The 18111-nt window shown below is 30.3% G+C and overlaps 1 protein-coding gene across 14 annotated transcripts in view; it reads right to left on the bottom strand.

The window, feature by feature from the left end:
• Positions 1-18111, bottom strand: part of LOC145259136 (uncharacterized) — a 158975-nt gene that overhangs the window by 81565 nt on the left and 59299 nt on the right. For 4 of the 14 annotated variants that reach the window (XM_080116822.1, XM_080116823.1, XM_080116825.1 and 1 more), the window contains exons 4-5: positions 7814-7837; positions 3240-3409 (exon numbers count right to left, since the gene is read on the bottom strand). In XM_080116822.1, the coding sequence (XP_079972948.1) occupies positions 3240-3409; positions 7814-7837 (194 nt within the window). Of the gene's footprint in view, positions 1-3239; positions 3431-7813; positions 7838-18111 lie in introns of all 14 variants that reach the window. The other 10 variants (XM_080116829.1, XM_080116830.1, XM_080116831.1 and 7 more) reach the window with 4 other exon arrangements.

Here is an 18111-nt window from a genome sequence, read left to right as displayed (position 1 = left end):
TAAAGATTCATTTTATTTCCTTCAGGCGTCACGTTTGATGCAACAAAATCATGCGTCACGTTTGATGCAACAAAATCATGCGTCACGTTTGATGCAACAAAATCACGCGTCACGTTTGATGCAACAAAATCACGCGTCACGTTTGATGCAACAAAATCACGCGTCACGTTTGATGCAACAAAATCACGCGTCACGTTTGATGCAACAAAATCACGCGTCACGTTTGATGCAACAAAATCACGCGTCACGTTTGATGCAACAAAATCACGCGTCACGTTTGATGCAACAAAATCACGCGTCACGTTTGATGCAACAAAATCACGCGTCACGTTTGATGCAACAAAATCACGCGTCACGTTTGATGCAACAAAATCACGCGTCACGTTTGATGCAACAAAATCACGCGTCACGTTTGATGCAACAAAATCATGTGTCATATTTTAATCTGCGTTAGATATGTTAGCAAAGTGAGTAAGTCAATCATTTTGTCTTTACTTTTACAACAGGATGCTCTGTTCAGACTGTATAGGTATTAACCTCATTGTTGTAGTAGCAAAAGCCTTCTAAAGAGATTTCATGGGTCTGGTTTCTGTCAGGGTAGAAGATATATTGATTAGATATCTAATTGATCAACATTGGTTTCACAAATGGCCAACAATCCCAGGCTTGGTTGAGTTGTCAGAGATTTCCTTTAGATATATCATCCAGATGAATGCATACCAATGAAATTGAGGACTGAAGTTTATCAGAGACGTGTCCTTATCCTTTTAAACTACTGAATCTTCCAGAATGTAATCCCTGCATGATTCCAAAAGACAATCAGCAGAGATGTAAAATAGTTTGATGTGGCGTATGTAGACAGCATCATCCTGATGGAGTCGTCAAATGAAAAGATACAAGTTGTGCTTGTCTGAGTAGAAGTAGAGACTGTAGATATGTGAATGAACTAAAAACCAAAAAGCTTTCCTTGCTGAATGATACAAATGACTGGTAGTCACATTAGATGGAGTTAGTTTGGAAGATGTGGAATATTTTGTTTAACCTGGATAACGTACAGTTCTATCAACTAGCTAATGTTCTGTATAAGTTGATGGTCATATAAGTGCCAAAGGATCTGCTTTCAGTGGTTCCTGTGATGATCCAGGCAGATATCAGTGGTGACTAAAGGGAGTGTTTACTGATTACTAGTTCTTTGAAAACATTCTATCAACTACTCCTCAGTGGAATGGGCACACAGTTCATCTGTAGAGAGAGCTTGTCCATGATCTACTACTCTCTATACTTCTGTCTAACTGTAGACAATTGAAAGGACGTTGCACTGCACTTTTGATTAGAAAATGATTAGTCTTTGATAATGGAGTTGTGAGTGGTATGTAACCTTGTCAATGATGCAGTGCACAATATATTGTTTGAGACATGAAGCACATCAGAGAGAAAGTTACCACAAACTTATATTCACAAAAAGCAAAGCTATGCATGATATAAAATATGTAAAACGATTTCATAGTCTCAGTATAAATACTATTATTATTATTATTACTACAGTTTTCTCATTTTAACGTAAAAAAAATAACTGTCAGCAAAATATTATTTAAATAAAATGTCAATTCTTTTCATGACGTCATATTAGGTTGTGGAACAATACATTTTATAAAATGAGCAAAATATAAAATATTAGCAGACATCGATATCAGATAATCAGGGATACATTTTTGTTCTTGGATGGTCTCATTTGAGTATGGAAGGTAATGGCATAGATACAAATGAAGGTACTTTTATTTATTTCTACATCACTTTTCACTTGTCTGGGGGGGGGAAGGGGGTTAGAGGTTTTTTTGATGCTATGCAAATCCACTCTAGTCTTAAAAGTTCAGTGGATCAATCTTGCCTAATCACTTGCTTCCAACTTTTTTGTGGTTGTTCAACCAGTATACAATCTAAAATATCCATGCTTTGGCAATGATTTCTACAGAAGGATGAACGTTCCACATGATCGAATCAGCATAAGCAATTTGTCTTGAGGCCAAGCAAGTGTAATGCTTTCAGAAATCTGACTTAATGTGTTGGGTTTAGTTTCATATTGCGAATCCATCTGATCATGGATTTGTCATTGCGTTACATTCAAGGAGTGAATGAAAGTTCATAATAATGTTACGGACACAAGTGTTATGACTTTATTCAGTCTTAAAAGACAATGGACACCCTCTCTAAGGGTAATTGTGCGTTTAATTGTGAAACATGAATTATGCAATCCCTAACCACACCTTTCCTCAATCAACACTGCTTGAATCCAGTGGCAAGGAGAAGTTCAGCACATTTAATACTAACCAGGTTCAACATAGCTTTGGTCATCTAACAGGAACTGGTATGAAAATGTGATTATGCAATACAACTGCTATATAAGCATATTATGTAAACTAGCAATAATACTCAATGGAAATTCCATGGTGCTTCCTATATAAATTCATATAATTTTCTCTTAACATTATCTGGAATGATAGATAGCCGTCATAATTAATACTAATAAGACAAAAATTGACTTTTCTCCCATATAAAGAATTATCACTGTCAGATAAATATCCTTTAAATAAATAAAATGAATGTCTTTATTTAAAATTGTACCAATTCCCTTTAAAAACAGATATTCTGTCTTATTAAATCTTCTTCAAATGAATAAAATGAATGTCACTTTTTGAAAAGTATTTATTTAAAAGTGTATAGTTTTATTCACTGAGAAAGACTCAATTTTGGAACAATTCATGTTAAAATGGGTAAAATCGGATTTATTTTCTTCTGTGAGCAACATCATTAATCACCCATCATCACTAATTGGACAATCTAATTAAAATAAATGTTTGTGAAAGGTGATAACATACATACAAACATGAAATATCTTAGAATATTATTATTATATAGATAATGTTATTCCACATATAAAAGAAACCGCATCTTGTAATTTCTAAAGGAAACAAACAGAAGCAAGAGTGGAAAGATTAGCTTTTAAAAATTATCTCCAATTATAGCATTTCTTTGCCTGACTGAAAGAACTTGTCAAATAAAAATTTACTTCTTTGAATAGATAAAATAGAAAATTCAAATAAAAAGTACTACGAAATGATCACAATAGAAATAACTAATGCTAGTCTTGAAGATTTGCAAGATAGTAATGAGAATGACGGATGGATGAATGGATCAGCAAAGAAAAGAAAAAATAATAGAAGGGGAACAGTATTAGTCACCTTCAGGCAAATCAGGTGGGCCGTCATCACTGTCGGCAGCATTCAGTTCTGGCTCTCTGGAAGTTTCAGAATCCTTAGTACTTCCAGCAGCATCCAATTCGGCACTAGAGTCGGCACTAGACTCCTCTGCAGAAGAGGATGCCTGGACCTTCCGCGTAACCAGCGGCTTTCTAGCAGAAGAAGAACAATTTCTAAACAACAACAACAATAAAAAAAAAAAATAATGTCAACAACAACAAAGGCACGTTTTAAAGCAGACAACAAAGGTACAAAAAAGAAACAAATAAAAATACATTTACTCAAATTTATAAACAAACAACAATAAACAGCTTTGGTACTTGAACAAAAGCAGCAATTCTATTGAACCAAAGTTCTTTTTCATGCAGGTCAATTTCTATCGACACTTAAAACCATTTGCAACTATAAAATATTATCCTGTAGTCTCTCCAGCATCCCCTTCCTCCCCGTCCCTTCTTCCCAAGTGTTTACAATAATTACGGATAAAGTCTATACAAAAGCCATGTTTCAATAATTATGGATAAAGTCTATATGAAAGCCATATTTCAACTGGTTTTAAAAATTAATCCTTTACTTGCATTCGATTGCAATCTTGCAATTTATTTCTGGTGACTAATTTTTCAAAATTAGTGTTTACTTTTAATAGAGTATTGAATCAAAGATTCAATAGTGTTATATACTAAAATGAACAAAAATAATGAAAAAGGGATGAGGTAAAAAGGTTGTTACAGAGCAGAGATCAAATGATTAATTATTATTCACTTTCTTCTGTCCTTTCCACACTACAATCAATACATAAAAACAGTTTCCTCCTCCCTGCAGTTGTCACAATTAGCCTGCTTGCCCATTTGGTATCTGTAGCTCTTTAGCTTTATCATTTACAAATTTAATAAGTATTTAAGGAGAGGTGTGATTTAATAAAAAAGAGAGAATAAAAAAAAAGAAAAGAACCTAACCCATCAGAATTGAATTAATGGCAAATTATTCTAATTAAATCACTAATAAAATCATTAGATATTCTTATTAGTTTAAAAAATTCTCAATTAATCCAATATGTTCATAAATCCTTTGAAAGATTAAATTTAATTTTTTCATTAAATCTATACAATATAGAATAAAAGTTAGGTTTCTTTAATAAATGCCTCTCTTTCATAGTAAAAGTTATCTGAAATTTTAATCACTAAAACCATAATAGAATCCTAATACACATGATGGACATTTTATTTTCAACTAGCTGTGATTACCACATGTCACTAAGAGTACTTAGTTTTATTGCCCCAAAAAGAAACTTTTTTCAAAGCTAAATTTACTTTTTGCAATATCATTTGGTTAGTAAATTAATTGAACAAAATTCTTCTAAAACTAACTTTTATGGTAATACTATAAAATTTTTTTGTCTAAGAAAAACTTTAGACACTTAATCTTAACGCTTGATTTGTTAAGAATTTGAAAGCCGGAAATACTTTCTATTCAACATTTCTGAATTTTTCAAATTTCAAAAAATGTCAAATTCATTTTTTAAGATTAAGATGGCCAGCTTCTTTATGAATGAATAGAAATAAATTTTGTTGAATTTTGTAATATTTTTTTAAATAACATTTTAAAATTTTATTTTATTTAAACCTTTTGCTTTCAATAAATATTCGATTATTTGTAAAATAAAAAAATAATGTGTAATTATCAAAGGTACATTGATGCCAGAAACACACAAAATGGGCTCATTATTTTATTAATATAAAGATTGAAAAAAAAAGTAATTTCTAAACAGGTTATGTAACCGATATCTAACAATTTTTATATTACATACACATATATACCCTAATGTTATATAAATATGTCACACAATTACTTGATTGATTTTAACATTTGAGAATAACCACTTGGATAATTTAAAAATGAAATAAAATTAAGCTAAGTCCCAATGTAAAAAAAAGGTATATTATTTATTAGTATATTTTAAGACAAATACAATGGGAAAAAATTGCTACTGGAATAAATGTTACCAATAAAATTTGATTTTCAATCAATTTTTATTCATGAAAAGATATGAATAAAAACCTACAGGTATTATCCAGATTACTATTCTCATTTTAATTGTTGTATTAGAAACATTTCAACTGATGCAATCACAATCTTCAAGTACGTCTTGTCAAACTTGAAAACCTGTATGGAATTTCAAACTTGGTCCTTTGCAAAATTCATCATAAAATCTCAAAGTCTGAAAAGATATACTTCAAGATGGTAATGTTTAATATTTAGTATTTATAGTAATCTGAATAATACAGATTACCAATCCCACATCTAAAAAATTATTATGGGGGGGGGGGGCAACATATGCTAATGTTTATTTTAAAAGTGGTAAATTTATCCTAAAAGAGCATTTCTTGAGTGATTATTTAAGAGATAAAAAAAAAAAAAAAAAAAAATGTATATTAATAGTCCAGAACATTTGTACAGCCCCCACACAATCAGTTCTTTATGAATACAAACATTGGCAATGGAAACCTCTTTCAGCCTACAATCCTGTATTTCAATAATTGAACTATGAAAGTTTTGTTACCCTTCTCTAATATATATAAAGAGGGGAGAGGATGATTTAAAAGTCTTGTTAAAAAAGATTAAGATGAAAATATATTCTAAAAACATATTTTCATCTTAACCTTTTTTAACAATATTTATACAACTAATTAATTCCTCCGATTTTTAATAGAGTAATATATCTTTGGAACAAATTGTCTATTTTTAAATGGCTCTAAATAAATGATTAATTCCAAAATAAATGGTAAAAACAAAATTTGGAAGGAAGGAATGGGCAAATGAAGGATTTTTAATTTGATACACGTACTGCAAAGTTATTACATAGTTTTTCAAGTTGACATAAGACTGACAAGAGATGGCCAAAGATGTAAATGTATCAATAAAATTATACAGGGTGTCCAAAACGTCACTGGAGAGTTTTGGACTTAAATAGATTCTTTATTTTTGATGCTATCTTTCTGTAATTTGAATCTAAGACATCAGGTAATTTTTGTTTTTAAATAAAATGCAAAATTCAAACAATCTCTATGAAAAATAATGTTTTTTAAATATTGTCTATTTTCAGTTTCGTATATTTGTGCTTTTTCCAAAACATTATTCATGACAGATTGCAGAATCTCTGAATTGCGATTTAACTCCCTTATTTCATTCCTGATGTTGTCCTTCAATTCAAATGAGTCAGCTCGCTTTGTTAGTTTAATGAGGATTGAACCGTCAATCTTCTGAAGACTGTCATTTAGAATTGATTAGACTTAACAACTTTATCTGTTGCACCACAAAACGAGAACCTACACCATATATTCTATAAAAGAGAAGGTAATGCTTGGGAGGGTAGATATTTTGAGACTAAACAGTATAAAATATAGGGTGTTCAAAATGTCACTGAAGAATTTGGAACTTAAATAGATTATTTTTTATATCTTTCTGTAATTTTAACATAATCTGACTAAGACATTTCTAAATATTAAAAAAAAATGTAAAATTCAAACAATCTTTATTTATGAAAAATAATGTCTTTTAAATGTTGCCCATTTTCAGCTACGTATATTTGTGCTCTTTCCAAAACATTATTCATGGCAGATTGCAGAATCTCTAGATTGCGATTTAACTCCTTTATTTCGTTCATGTTTTCCTTCAATTATTGCAGGGTTTGGGGTTTGACATTTCGAGGTCTGCCAGCTTGCAGAACGAAATAAGGGAGTTAAATAACTATCTTCAGACAAAGCTTACCTGAAACCTAGAGATTCTGCAATCTTTGTTAACGGGTTAATAAAAGATGGATGGAAAAGAGAAGAGTGATAGTAATGGAATAAGTCTACAAATATAAATAAAGACAAAACGAATGTGTGAGTGCGCGCGTGCACGTGTGTATTATAGTAAGCCTACGTATGTGTAGCTATAATATCCATGTTGAGCCCATGATGCTTCTTATCGACTCCAAGGCGGAATGGCTCGGAAATGTTTGGTTGCCAGTTTGCGGAACAAAATAAGAGTTAAATCGTAATCCAGAGATTCTGCAATCTGTCATGAATGTTTTGGTAAGAGCACAAATATGAAAAGCTAAAAATGAGCAACATTCAAAAGACATTTTTCAAAAATAAAGATTTTGAATTTTGCTTTCTTAAAAAAAAAAAAATTGCAATGTTTTAGTCAGATTGTGTTAAAATTACCAAAAGATATGAAAAATAATAAATCTATTAAAGTTCAAAACCCACCAGTGACTTATTGGCCATCCGTATGAGACAACTTCATGCTTGTTTTGGGCCAACATAACTTCCATAATTACACTGCATCATTCTTTTTTATATTTAGTATTAATGAATATTTACTGTAATAATAATAATAATAAAAAAAATGTCTTCTACTTTGAGCTTCATTAATATTCTCTTCGCTTGAAAACAAAGTTGAAATTACATAGTAAGTTTTTGATAAATAGAAATTTAATTATTCCTGATTTTTGTGGAGTTGTGAAATGCACACACACGAAAAAAAAAAAAAAAAAAAAAAAAGGTCCTCACCCCACACTGTTATCCAGCGCCTCCCTACAAAAAGAGAAGTAATACAGTATAACAAAGAGCGGCTAATCTTGGTAGATTAACTTAGACAATATTTACAACTGATAAAAAAAAAAAAAAAAAAAAAAGGTGAATTGCTAACCGAGATTCATCATTTTCAACATCTTTATTGGGTACTTCAATACCTATTAATACTTATATCTAACCAAACTATAATTATTTGTTTAGGAAATTGGAATACAAGAATACAATTATATTTACATTTTCATGGAAGTTGCATACATGTTTACCGAGTGATATGAAATTTATAATACAAAAATAAAATTTCTTGACAAAGTGAAAAATGATGGGAGTATTTCACCCCCCATCCCCATTCCGATACAATTACAGATTTTCTTCTAAATTACAGACACCAACTCTTTTTCAATTTCTATAGAGTTGTTTTTATGAGGAGGGGGGGGCGGATTATCTTATAAACCCATATATGTGCATGTATTTTTTTAAATGTAATTCTTGCAAGGTGTTCTACAGACAAACCATGGGAAATTTAAAAAAAAAATTTTTTTTCTGATTTTGTCGATCTGATTAATCATTCCAACACTACTGGCAAGAAATTGTAAAATTATATTTTTAAGTAACTGATACAAAACTGACAATTTGGATTGAATTAAAATTTATCTTGAGTTCTGTGCGTTTTACTTCACAAACTGATCACCCGCTTGCTATGCTAGTCCAACATTGTTTCTGGCACTAGTTGCAGTGCGAATTTGATTTCATGCTATGCTGCAAGACAATTATTTCTCTGTCAAATAAAATCGCAACTCCCATTTAAAAGAATTAACAAAGGTTTATTCTTTCTCATATTACAATGATGCTAGCTTTTCTCCACTGAATAACAGATTTGCCAAGGAGAATTTTTAACCTGACTAAATTAAAATACAAGTCCAACCAAACACAAATAGATCATCTATTTATGAGGGTCAACTTCGACTAGATCTAACCCTCTCTGCTCATCTGCTGGAATATATGTAACCATCACAGAAAGACCACAGGAGATAATGGCTAGCCAGCATCTATTTGAAACTAGCCAATTTGCTGTCCCTTTATGAACATTAAATCCTTGGACAGTTAATAAATGTCTCAAGTATTTTGCTTCTAGAATAAAATTCCATTTAAAGAGCTCTTTTACTTCCCAAAAAGCAGTTTGTTACAGGAAGTTCAGGAGATAATCAGCAAGTTGATGCGTACCAATGTAAGAAAAGTATAGATGTAGAGGTCATCAAGTTGATGATGCACATATAACCTTGCATAGAAGAGGAGAGAAAGAATAATGCAGGAAAAGCAACTAAAACACGCCATGATTGACAATTTAAAACAGCTGTCAGATCAAAACCAGAGGATAAACTAGCGACAATAGATGGCTCATCATTTTGCTCAAGACATGTAGATAATTTTATTCCACAACAATTATAGTCTTTGGTGGTGTTAACCTAAGTTTGCACTGAAGACAACAGTTGCATCTAAATGAGCTTGTGGCAACAACGCTTATGTTACACCAAACAGAAAATCCAAACAGCTGTTAGAGAACTTCTTTGACAACACTGCACTCGACATTGAGCCTCTCAACTTAATTTGTAAACATTTATCGAATATGTCTAAATACACCCCCTACACCCCTCCAAACAATAACCTAGCAATCAAATACCTTCTACAGGCTGTAAATTGTACACCATTCTATTTATGAATTGAAAAATAAATATGCTTAAAGATCCAAATCATAAAAATTTGCATAACAGGTAACTTTATTTCTGAAAATGATTTATGTATGCAACTTTTTATTACTATCTGAAAAAAGAAATTTGTCTAACACACACACACACACACACAGCTCATTCCATGTCCAAAATAGGGGTGGGTAGGAAGAAATACCATGCCCTGCACGGATTTTTTTTTTTTTTTCAAATTTGCTACACTTATAAATCCTCATGAAAGGATCCATTCCTTGTCTGTTACACATCTCAAGGTAAAGGGGTTCCTGAGATATGACCTTGACCTTTTTACAAAATCACAAAATGTGAATTTCTATGAAGTGACCAACTTTAAAAGACATCACTTGTTTATGGGCCAAATTTCATAATGGGCATTCCAATAGAATTGTTGCTACAAGCGTTTTATAGAAGTGGGTAAAATTCCAAAAGTGCAGAACGTAGTACCTGAGATTTCATATAAAAACATTTTGATATTTAACAACATAGTCAAGTTTGATATCTTTGTAAAGCTATTTTAATGGTGATTAATATTTACATAAAGACCATGGTCACAAAATCAAAAAAATTTCTGTTGACGAAACTGAATTTTTTTTTTTTTTTTTTTTTTTAAATGTAACAGATTTTATTATAGAAAAAGTGATAAAAAAAAATTTTGAAAGGTGTTAAGAGTTAATTAAATTATAACATAAAACATGATCTCAATAGCGAATAAATTTTTCTTGGTGATTGATATTCTAAATCTATAAAAAAAAAAGCAATTTCTGTTATGGTTACTTTTTTTTTGACAAAAAAAAAAAAACAAAAAAACTTTAAAAATGAATGTTGACATGCTGAGTTTTATGCAAATTCTGGTTGTGAAGTCAATGATATTTTTCCTGAGATCAAATTGTTTTAGAACGACTCATACTTTTTCTTATACAACACAGACTTTGATACAGAAAAAGTGATGTAATAAAAATTTCTAAAAAGTGTGTTGAGATTTAATTAGGTTATAGTATCAAAAGAATAAACAACATTTCATGTCGATGGTAAACAGTTTCTTTGACATAATAGTGATACACTATAGCCACAAGAAATCAATGCATTCATTGGGATACATCTCAAAATGGAAAATCTGTTTTACTGAAACATTTTTTTATAATAACCAACTTTGAAATATTTAGATTTTTCTTTCAAAATCTCAGTTAGATAAACTGAGCTAAGAATATCAGAATATTTCAAAATTGATATATTTGGAGATGATGAAGAAAAGAAAAATGGTTGTAAGAATGTCAATTTCACCTCTCCATTATCTGGATATTTTTCAAGTACACATCTTAATAAAAGTGCTCTCTTGTTTTCAAACTCCATATTGTTTAGTTTTGGGATTCAAACTATTCTTTTATTTTACTTCAACTTCTGAGAGACAGGAATGAAAGCATGTAATTTCTGCGTTCCTATAATCATGGAGGGATTGCTAAATCTGTCTTCTAAGATGTCTACTTCCTTTGTCCATTGTGCAGTTGAAGAATATAAAATGTATTCCAGAAATATTTTTTCTTGCCCAAAACTACAGCTGTCTTTGCGTCATTTGTTTTCATTATAAGGTCGCTGCAGACTAGCTTTTGCTACTAACCTTTTAACAGTGCCACCTAACCCATCACATGGTTCTTTCTCATGAAAAGTAGCAAAAAGTGCCACTCTGCATCAATACCAAAATCAGATTTATGGTTGCACAAATTTATAAAATTTTTATGCGAAACAGCCCCACCAGAGAAATATTTTTTAGACATCAAAATCAAGAATTTGATATTTTTCTATAAACTTTCTGTGAAACAAATAGGCAACTACTGTGTCATGCTTGAAACAATCAGATATTATTACAAAATTAATATGCTCAAGGTTAATTCTATAGTAGCAGATGAAAAGATGCAATGTAGCTTGATCATTATTCCAGTGGAATCCTTGAGCCACATCTTGCAAAATAAATGAATAATTCTCAGAAAAATCTGCTAGAAGACGTCAACCTTTTCTATCAGAACATAATTTTGAATGTGTTTTGGCAATGAAATTGTTTCTTCAACGTTTAAAAGTCTGTATGGAAAGTTTCAATGAATTCTTCTGTAGATTGTTATAGTTTGTAGAGTAGTTCTATCAGTTGATAACTATGGTTTGTATTCTACATTTATATGAAAATATGACTTACATTTTTATGGTGGCTGGCAAAATCTCAGTCTTGTAGTCTGTATTTGTGTGTCCTGTCAATTCCAAGACAAACTCAACTGGCAAAACTGTTTCAATATTAATTTTTATTATCTTTTATTGCCTCACCCACCTCTCTGTATATATATAGAACTTGTTTTTACAACTAGTAAACAGGCAGCAGCCTCAACAGTAAACAGAAACGGCTTCAAAAATCAGAGAAAATTCAAAGCATATCTCGTGTAGAGGTGAGAAAATTCTCACTCAGTCTTCTAATTTATTGAAAAACCAAAGTAGTCAGATTTGTCAATGCTGAAGGACTGGACAGAAACCAAAATGCCCCCACCTCCCTCCAGCTAAAATAAATCCACGTCATTTTTATGTTATTAGGTTTTACTTTTACTGGAAGATTAAAAATAAATATCCCCCATTTTAGCTTTTAGAACAAGTATTGGAAAAGTTTAACATTGTTTTCGGAATCAGAAATTAACCTAAAAATTTTCTGATTTTGATACCTCAAAAAGTTCCGATTTTTCAGATTCTGATTAATCATCCCACCATTAATGATATCACTTTTTTCCATAAAATCTGTGTTGCATTTAAAAAACAAAAAACAAAAAAACCCAAAAAACAAGTAAAGAAAATTCAGTTTTTTTAATTTTGTGACCACGGTCTTTATGTAAATATTAATAAGCATTAAAATAGCTTTACAAAGATATCAAACTTGACCATATTGTTAAATATCAAAATGTTTTTATATGAAATCTCAGGTACTACATTTTGCCATTTTGAATTTTGCCCACTTCTTTAAAACGCTTGTACAGTTCTCTTGGAATGCCCATCATGAAATTTGGAATATATACTGTTATAAAATAGACAAATCTTTTTTTCAAAATTTAAAATTAAAATAACGTTTTTAGAGATAATTCAAGTAAGAGGTCAAAGTCAACTCCTATTTGACCTTGCTGGACCCCCCCCCCCAAAAAAAAACATCTCCCCATATAAAATTGTAGATCTATCCAAATGAATGAACTTTGTGGATCCATAAACAACAGAGATATCGCCTTTTAAGGTTGGTCACTTCATAAAAAATTCACATTTTTGTAAAAAGGTCAAGGTCATATCTCAGGAACCTCTTGACCTTCAGATGTGTAATAGATGCAATTCAATTCCTTTCATGGAGATCTATAAGTGTAGCAAATTTGAAAAAAAATCTGTGTCAGACATGGTTTAACCCCTTGTTGATTTGACACAGAATGAGCCATATACATTACACACACAAACCTTACATATCTCTTGAAATACAACAATCAAATATAAAGCATAGCCAGTTTGTGTGATTTTCACGCATAACTTATTTCACACAACCTAAGTATTTAATTGTTTTGACAAACATCTGGTTTAAATTTGACTTTTCTAAAATCAAATTTAAAACAAAATGTATTTCTAACTGATAAAATCAATCTGATATTTAATAATAAATAGTTAATCTTGAAAATTATTTCCTACTATATTTTGGCAAAAAAATTAACACTTAAAGTTTTTGGATACAGTATTAAAATAATTTTCATAGCTAAAACATTTCACATGGTATTTATGCAATCAAGCACGAGCTAGAAAAAAAAAGAAAAAAAAAAAAAAAAGGCTGTTCCAATAATACACAAGTAAAATATGGCAGTTCAAAATAAAATAGGAAACTATTTGAGATATTATGCATCAGACAAAACATTTTGTGTGCACTAAAAATTATGGAAAATTATTGAGTAGAATTTTAATGGAATATATTTTACTATTTGTAGTCAACAAACTTTGAAGAACACATGAGGTCTCCATATTAGAAGAGATAATCTATGACGCTCAAGCTTAAAAATGCATAATGGAAATGAATAATGAATTTCATTTATTACTAAAATCCTACTTGTATTTTCCATAATTTTTTAGCGCATACAAATAATTTTGCCTTATATGTAAGCATATCAAATAGTTTCCAATTTTATTTTGAACTGCCATATTTCACTTGTGTATTAAATCGAAATAATCACCAAAAGGTCTACAAAAATTTGTTGTTTTTTTTTAAAATTAAGGTGGGTTGAGGTAGGTGTCATCGATGCTATCAACATGAAATAAATATAGTGAAAAGCGAAGACTTATTTTGTTAGTAAGCTTGCATCAATTCTTGACTATTGACAATCTAGTTATCACCCTACACAGACAGAGTGCAAAAACTAATTTTGACTGAAAAATAGCAAATATTTTGTTTATTCAGCATTTTCATTATAATCGAGGACTTATTAGTTTTATTAGTAGAGAAAAAAGAACTCAAGCAGAGGAGGAGAGTAGCAAAACTAAAAAAAGCCCAATAAAATAAAAAGCAAACTTATTCACGCAAATTAAAATGCAAAATATATCACATATACATTATATCTCCAAAACAAAATTGTCCACTTTATTGACTTTATATATTGTATATAATCAGCTTTCAAAACTTATTTCCATGATTAGGTAGTTTTTTAATCATTCATTAAAAGTCTCCATTAATATCCTTAAAAAATAAATCAATAAACTATAACTTGGCAACATGGTATAATTTAAAACCTTTTCTTCTGATAAATTTTGCGCATAAGAGAATATCTTTCAAAATGTTAATACTAAAAAATATAATCTGATTTCTTTTAATATCCTTCCTATCTCAAATTAATAAATTCAATATCCCAATAAAATTATAAGCTGGAACACATTTTACATCAAAGCGAGCAGGGTTTATAGAAATGACCTATGAAAAGTAACAGGCCGCACACAAAAAATATCACTCAAATGACATCCACAAAGCGAGAAAAAAAAAAAAAAAAACAAAAAAAAAAAAAAAAAAAAAAAACACATAACTAATAATCAAACAACAATTAAGCAGGGCTTGTGTTGGACATGAAAATTAGATGAATGTTAAGAGATAAATTGCTTGATAGCAACGGTCAATGCATTGTGTTAAGAAAATTCAAGATGGGTTTTGTTCATTTTTTTTTTTTTAAAGTTCATTTTACAAATGTCTATGCTTTAAGGAAGAAAAAAAAAAAAAAAAAAAAAAAAAAAAACAGTTGAATCAATGTTTACTCCAAATGAAAGATTAGATATTAAAACATGTAAGGTTAAAATATATCATTTTCATGACTAAAAAGCCAGCAAAAAAAAGAAAAAAAGCACAATTTACAATAACTGTTAAATAACAATCATTTTACAAGTTTTTTTTCTGCATTTTGAAAACAACTTTAAGTAGCAAGAAGCAATCTGTTGTAAACCCTAGTTTATTTTCACTGCATCTTTATTTTTTAATAAATTATTAAAATACGGATCATATATATATATATATATTTTTGCTATGACACCTAATAAAAATATTGTAATAAGGAATATGTAATTTTCAAGGTGTAATTCTAATATCAAATCACAGCCAATGTGAACACTGAGAATACTTGAGTAATGCATCTCTTAATTTTCTTATAATTTCATTTTTCTTTTCAACTTATATATAAGCACACATTAAATATTCAAGTTATTTTATTTCATTTAGGCAATTGGAAAAAGTTTAAAAAAAGTAAATAAAATCTTAATTTCATTGTCCATGATATTATGCTTTCATATTAAAAGAAAAACATTTTTTTTGTAATTATAATAGCTTATGTAATTAAGTTCCATAAAGTTATTAAAGCACCCCCCCTCTTATTGATATTTCTTAATATGAATTATAAGTACAAAATGTTAATTTTATTTTAATCACACTTATCAAAAGAGAAGTTTTATTTTTTGAGATGGATTCAGTTGACTTTTTCTCTCTTTTTCAATTTCATTGTAAAATGGATAGTATGAATTTCTTTACCAATTTAGATCATTCTATGTATGAGGTTGAAAATAGGGTCTATCTTCAAATTCATGAGTGCAGTCTCAGTTTTGGTGTCAATTAGTGTCCAGAGTAAGATTCAAAGGGAATTTTTGAAAAGTCAATTTCTGGCGGTTTGAACTCCCCAAAACTGGCAAAAATTAGGATTTCATGGTAAAATAAAGAAATATTGCCGATTTCTGTATATAAATTATATATTATGTGGTTGGAATTGATCTATTCTCTTTTCTCATTAACATCGTGTTCATGGATATTATTTATGGGATATTTGGTTGAAAATGGAATATTGGGAGCATGGGGGGGATTTTTCGGAGTATTTTGACCTAAATTGGTCTGCAGCATACAGAGAATCCCTACAATTAATCCCTTTCGACCACTCCAATCACCCTCAACATTTAGGTTTGCTTTCAACCATAGTAAAGTTGAAAACATGAGGCAAGAAAGAAGTAATCATTGGAAATGACAAAATGCTAACAAAGAAAACCATGAAAATTAATCCAAGTCTGGTTAAATTTCTAGAAAAAAAAGCAGCTTGCAAATCTTTCCTGGCCAGTCTTAACTTGATTTAAAATATTGTACAAAGCGTTAGCAGCATTTGACTCTACCTGCACAGCAAGCAACTGCTTGTAGTTGCTGATTGTTCTTTCAGAAGGAAGAACTTTTTTATACATGTTTTATTTAGGAGTTTCCATTCTTTTACCATATGTTGCTGAATCGGGGTCTTTCTTGCTGAGGTCCTTGAACTTCTGCTCGTAACAAGTGGTGAAAATCAGGCTCATTAGTAATGAGAAAGGTAGTGTGTTTGTAGAAATATTCGCATACAAGTTTGAAGGCTAGAATAGCCATTTTAGTTGGCATACACTAACAGCAACTATTGCAGTTTTCACAGAAGGCTGGCAATCACGCAACTTTCCGATATCTAGTGGGAACATCATATCCAAGGTATCTGTTTGGGTGGTCATATCATCCACCGAGACTGACAAGACTTGAACAATTAATTGATAAGTTCACCATTATCAACATCACAGTTGTCATTTAATGGTATTGGCAGCATTCTTCAAATCCCTTTCTTGCTAAGCCATCAGCTATCAACTTGTAATTGCTCCTAGACCTATTCGCTATTTCTACACTCAAACAACATATTCTCTCGTTTCTTTGATCATATAAAAAAACAAACTTTTTCTTGATTGATAAACATATGGAAGAATTGACCAATGCTGAGAAGACTACTTCTAGGGAAATCTTTCACATGAATAGTGAAGATGGTTTCCCTCCATTCGTTGCTGAGTACCTGTTTCAACTTTACTATGAGTGGTTGTCTCTTTTTGGATGTCTTCCTATTTAGATTAGCAATGACATGATTGAAATAGTGATGAGCCCGTTCGTTGATGCGATCAATCACAGCATTTCTACTCATTACAAAGACATGTTGATCAGTGCATTGGAATATTCTGTGTTTGTCATTTCGGCACTGTTTACTTTGCAGCACACCAAAAATATCACGATAGCTGCATCATAATATACTAGTAACCTATCACCTAGTTCAAATGTTTTTTTTTGGGGTTTTTTTTAGGCATTTCATATGTTATACCCCTATACAGCTTTATGAATAGAACTGAATACTGCTCAAAATGATTTTTCAGTATCTTCCTTGATGAAACTCAATCAGAAGAGCCACAATAAAATCAACAAGTGGGCAGTTACGTTAATGTGTACAAATTTACTGCAAATATCATGAAATTTTGACTTTCATCTGCATTTTTTTTTTTTTTTTTTTAATATTTTTAATGTGAAATTGCTTCTTGCTACACACCTTATTTAAAAATAATTTTAAGTTGTATGCAAAGGAGAGAGGATTTATGAACTTTTGCCTTTATGAACTTTTGCCTTTTTGAACGATTTTAGCTGAAATGGCTATTTATGTCAGCAGTTTTTTTGCGTGCTAACTGCCAAAAAAACTGCTATTTTTCAAAAATTATTTTTGATTCAGGTTTCTTATCCCAAGACGCATCCAAAATACTACTGCACTCCTGGATTTTCAGATAGGCCCTCATACAGTTTACTCCCGCTATATAACATGTTTCCTTTATAAATGATAGCAAAAAAATATATAGTTGCTTCACAATCTCTTACATTTGTTGTTTTTAAGTAAAATTTTTTGAAAAATACCATTATTGACCAGATGATAAATTCTTCAAAAAATATATCTATTAAAAAAAAAGAAAAAAAAAAAAAAAAAAAAAAAAAAAAAAAAGCTTAAAGTAGCAATACACATAGCCGATAAAATACTTTGGATAATTACAGATTTCAAGGGGGCTTTTGCTAAAAGTAATATTTTACAAACCAAAGCACTTTAAATCCTCAAAATACCACTTTTGTTCAGAAATGAATATACTTTCAAATGAATTAATAAATAACGTACATTACATAATTTTAGAGTTTAAAGCAAATAAAGTGAT

The sequence above is a fragment of the Euprymna scolopes genome, chromosome 34 (genome assembly GCF_053919585.1).
Source record: "Euprymna scolopes isolate OS-2025 chromosome 34, ASM5391958v1, whole genome shotgun sequence".
Taxonomy (NCBI): Eukaryota; Metazoa; Mollusca; class Cephalopoda; order Sepiida; family Sepiolidae; genus Euprymna; species Euprymna scolopes.
This window is presented reverse-complemented; position numbering and strand designations above follow the sequence as displayed.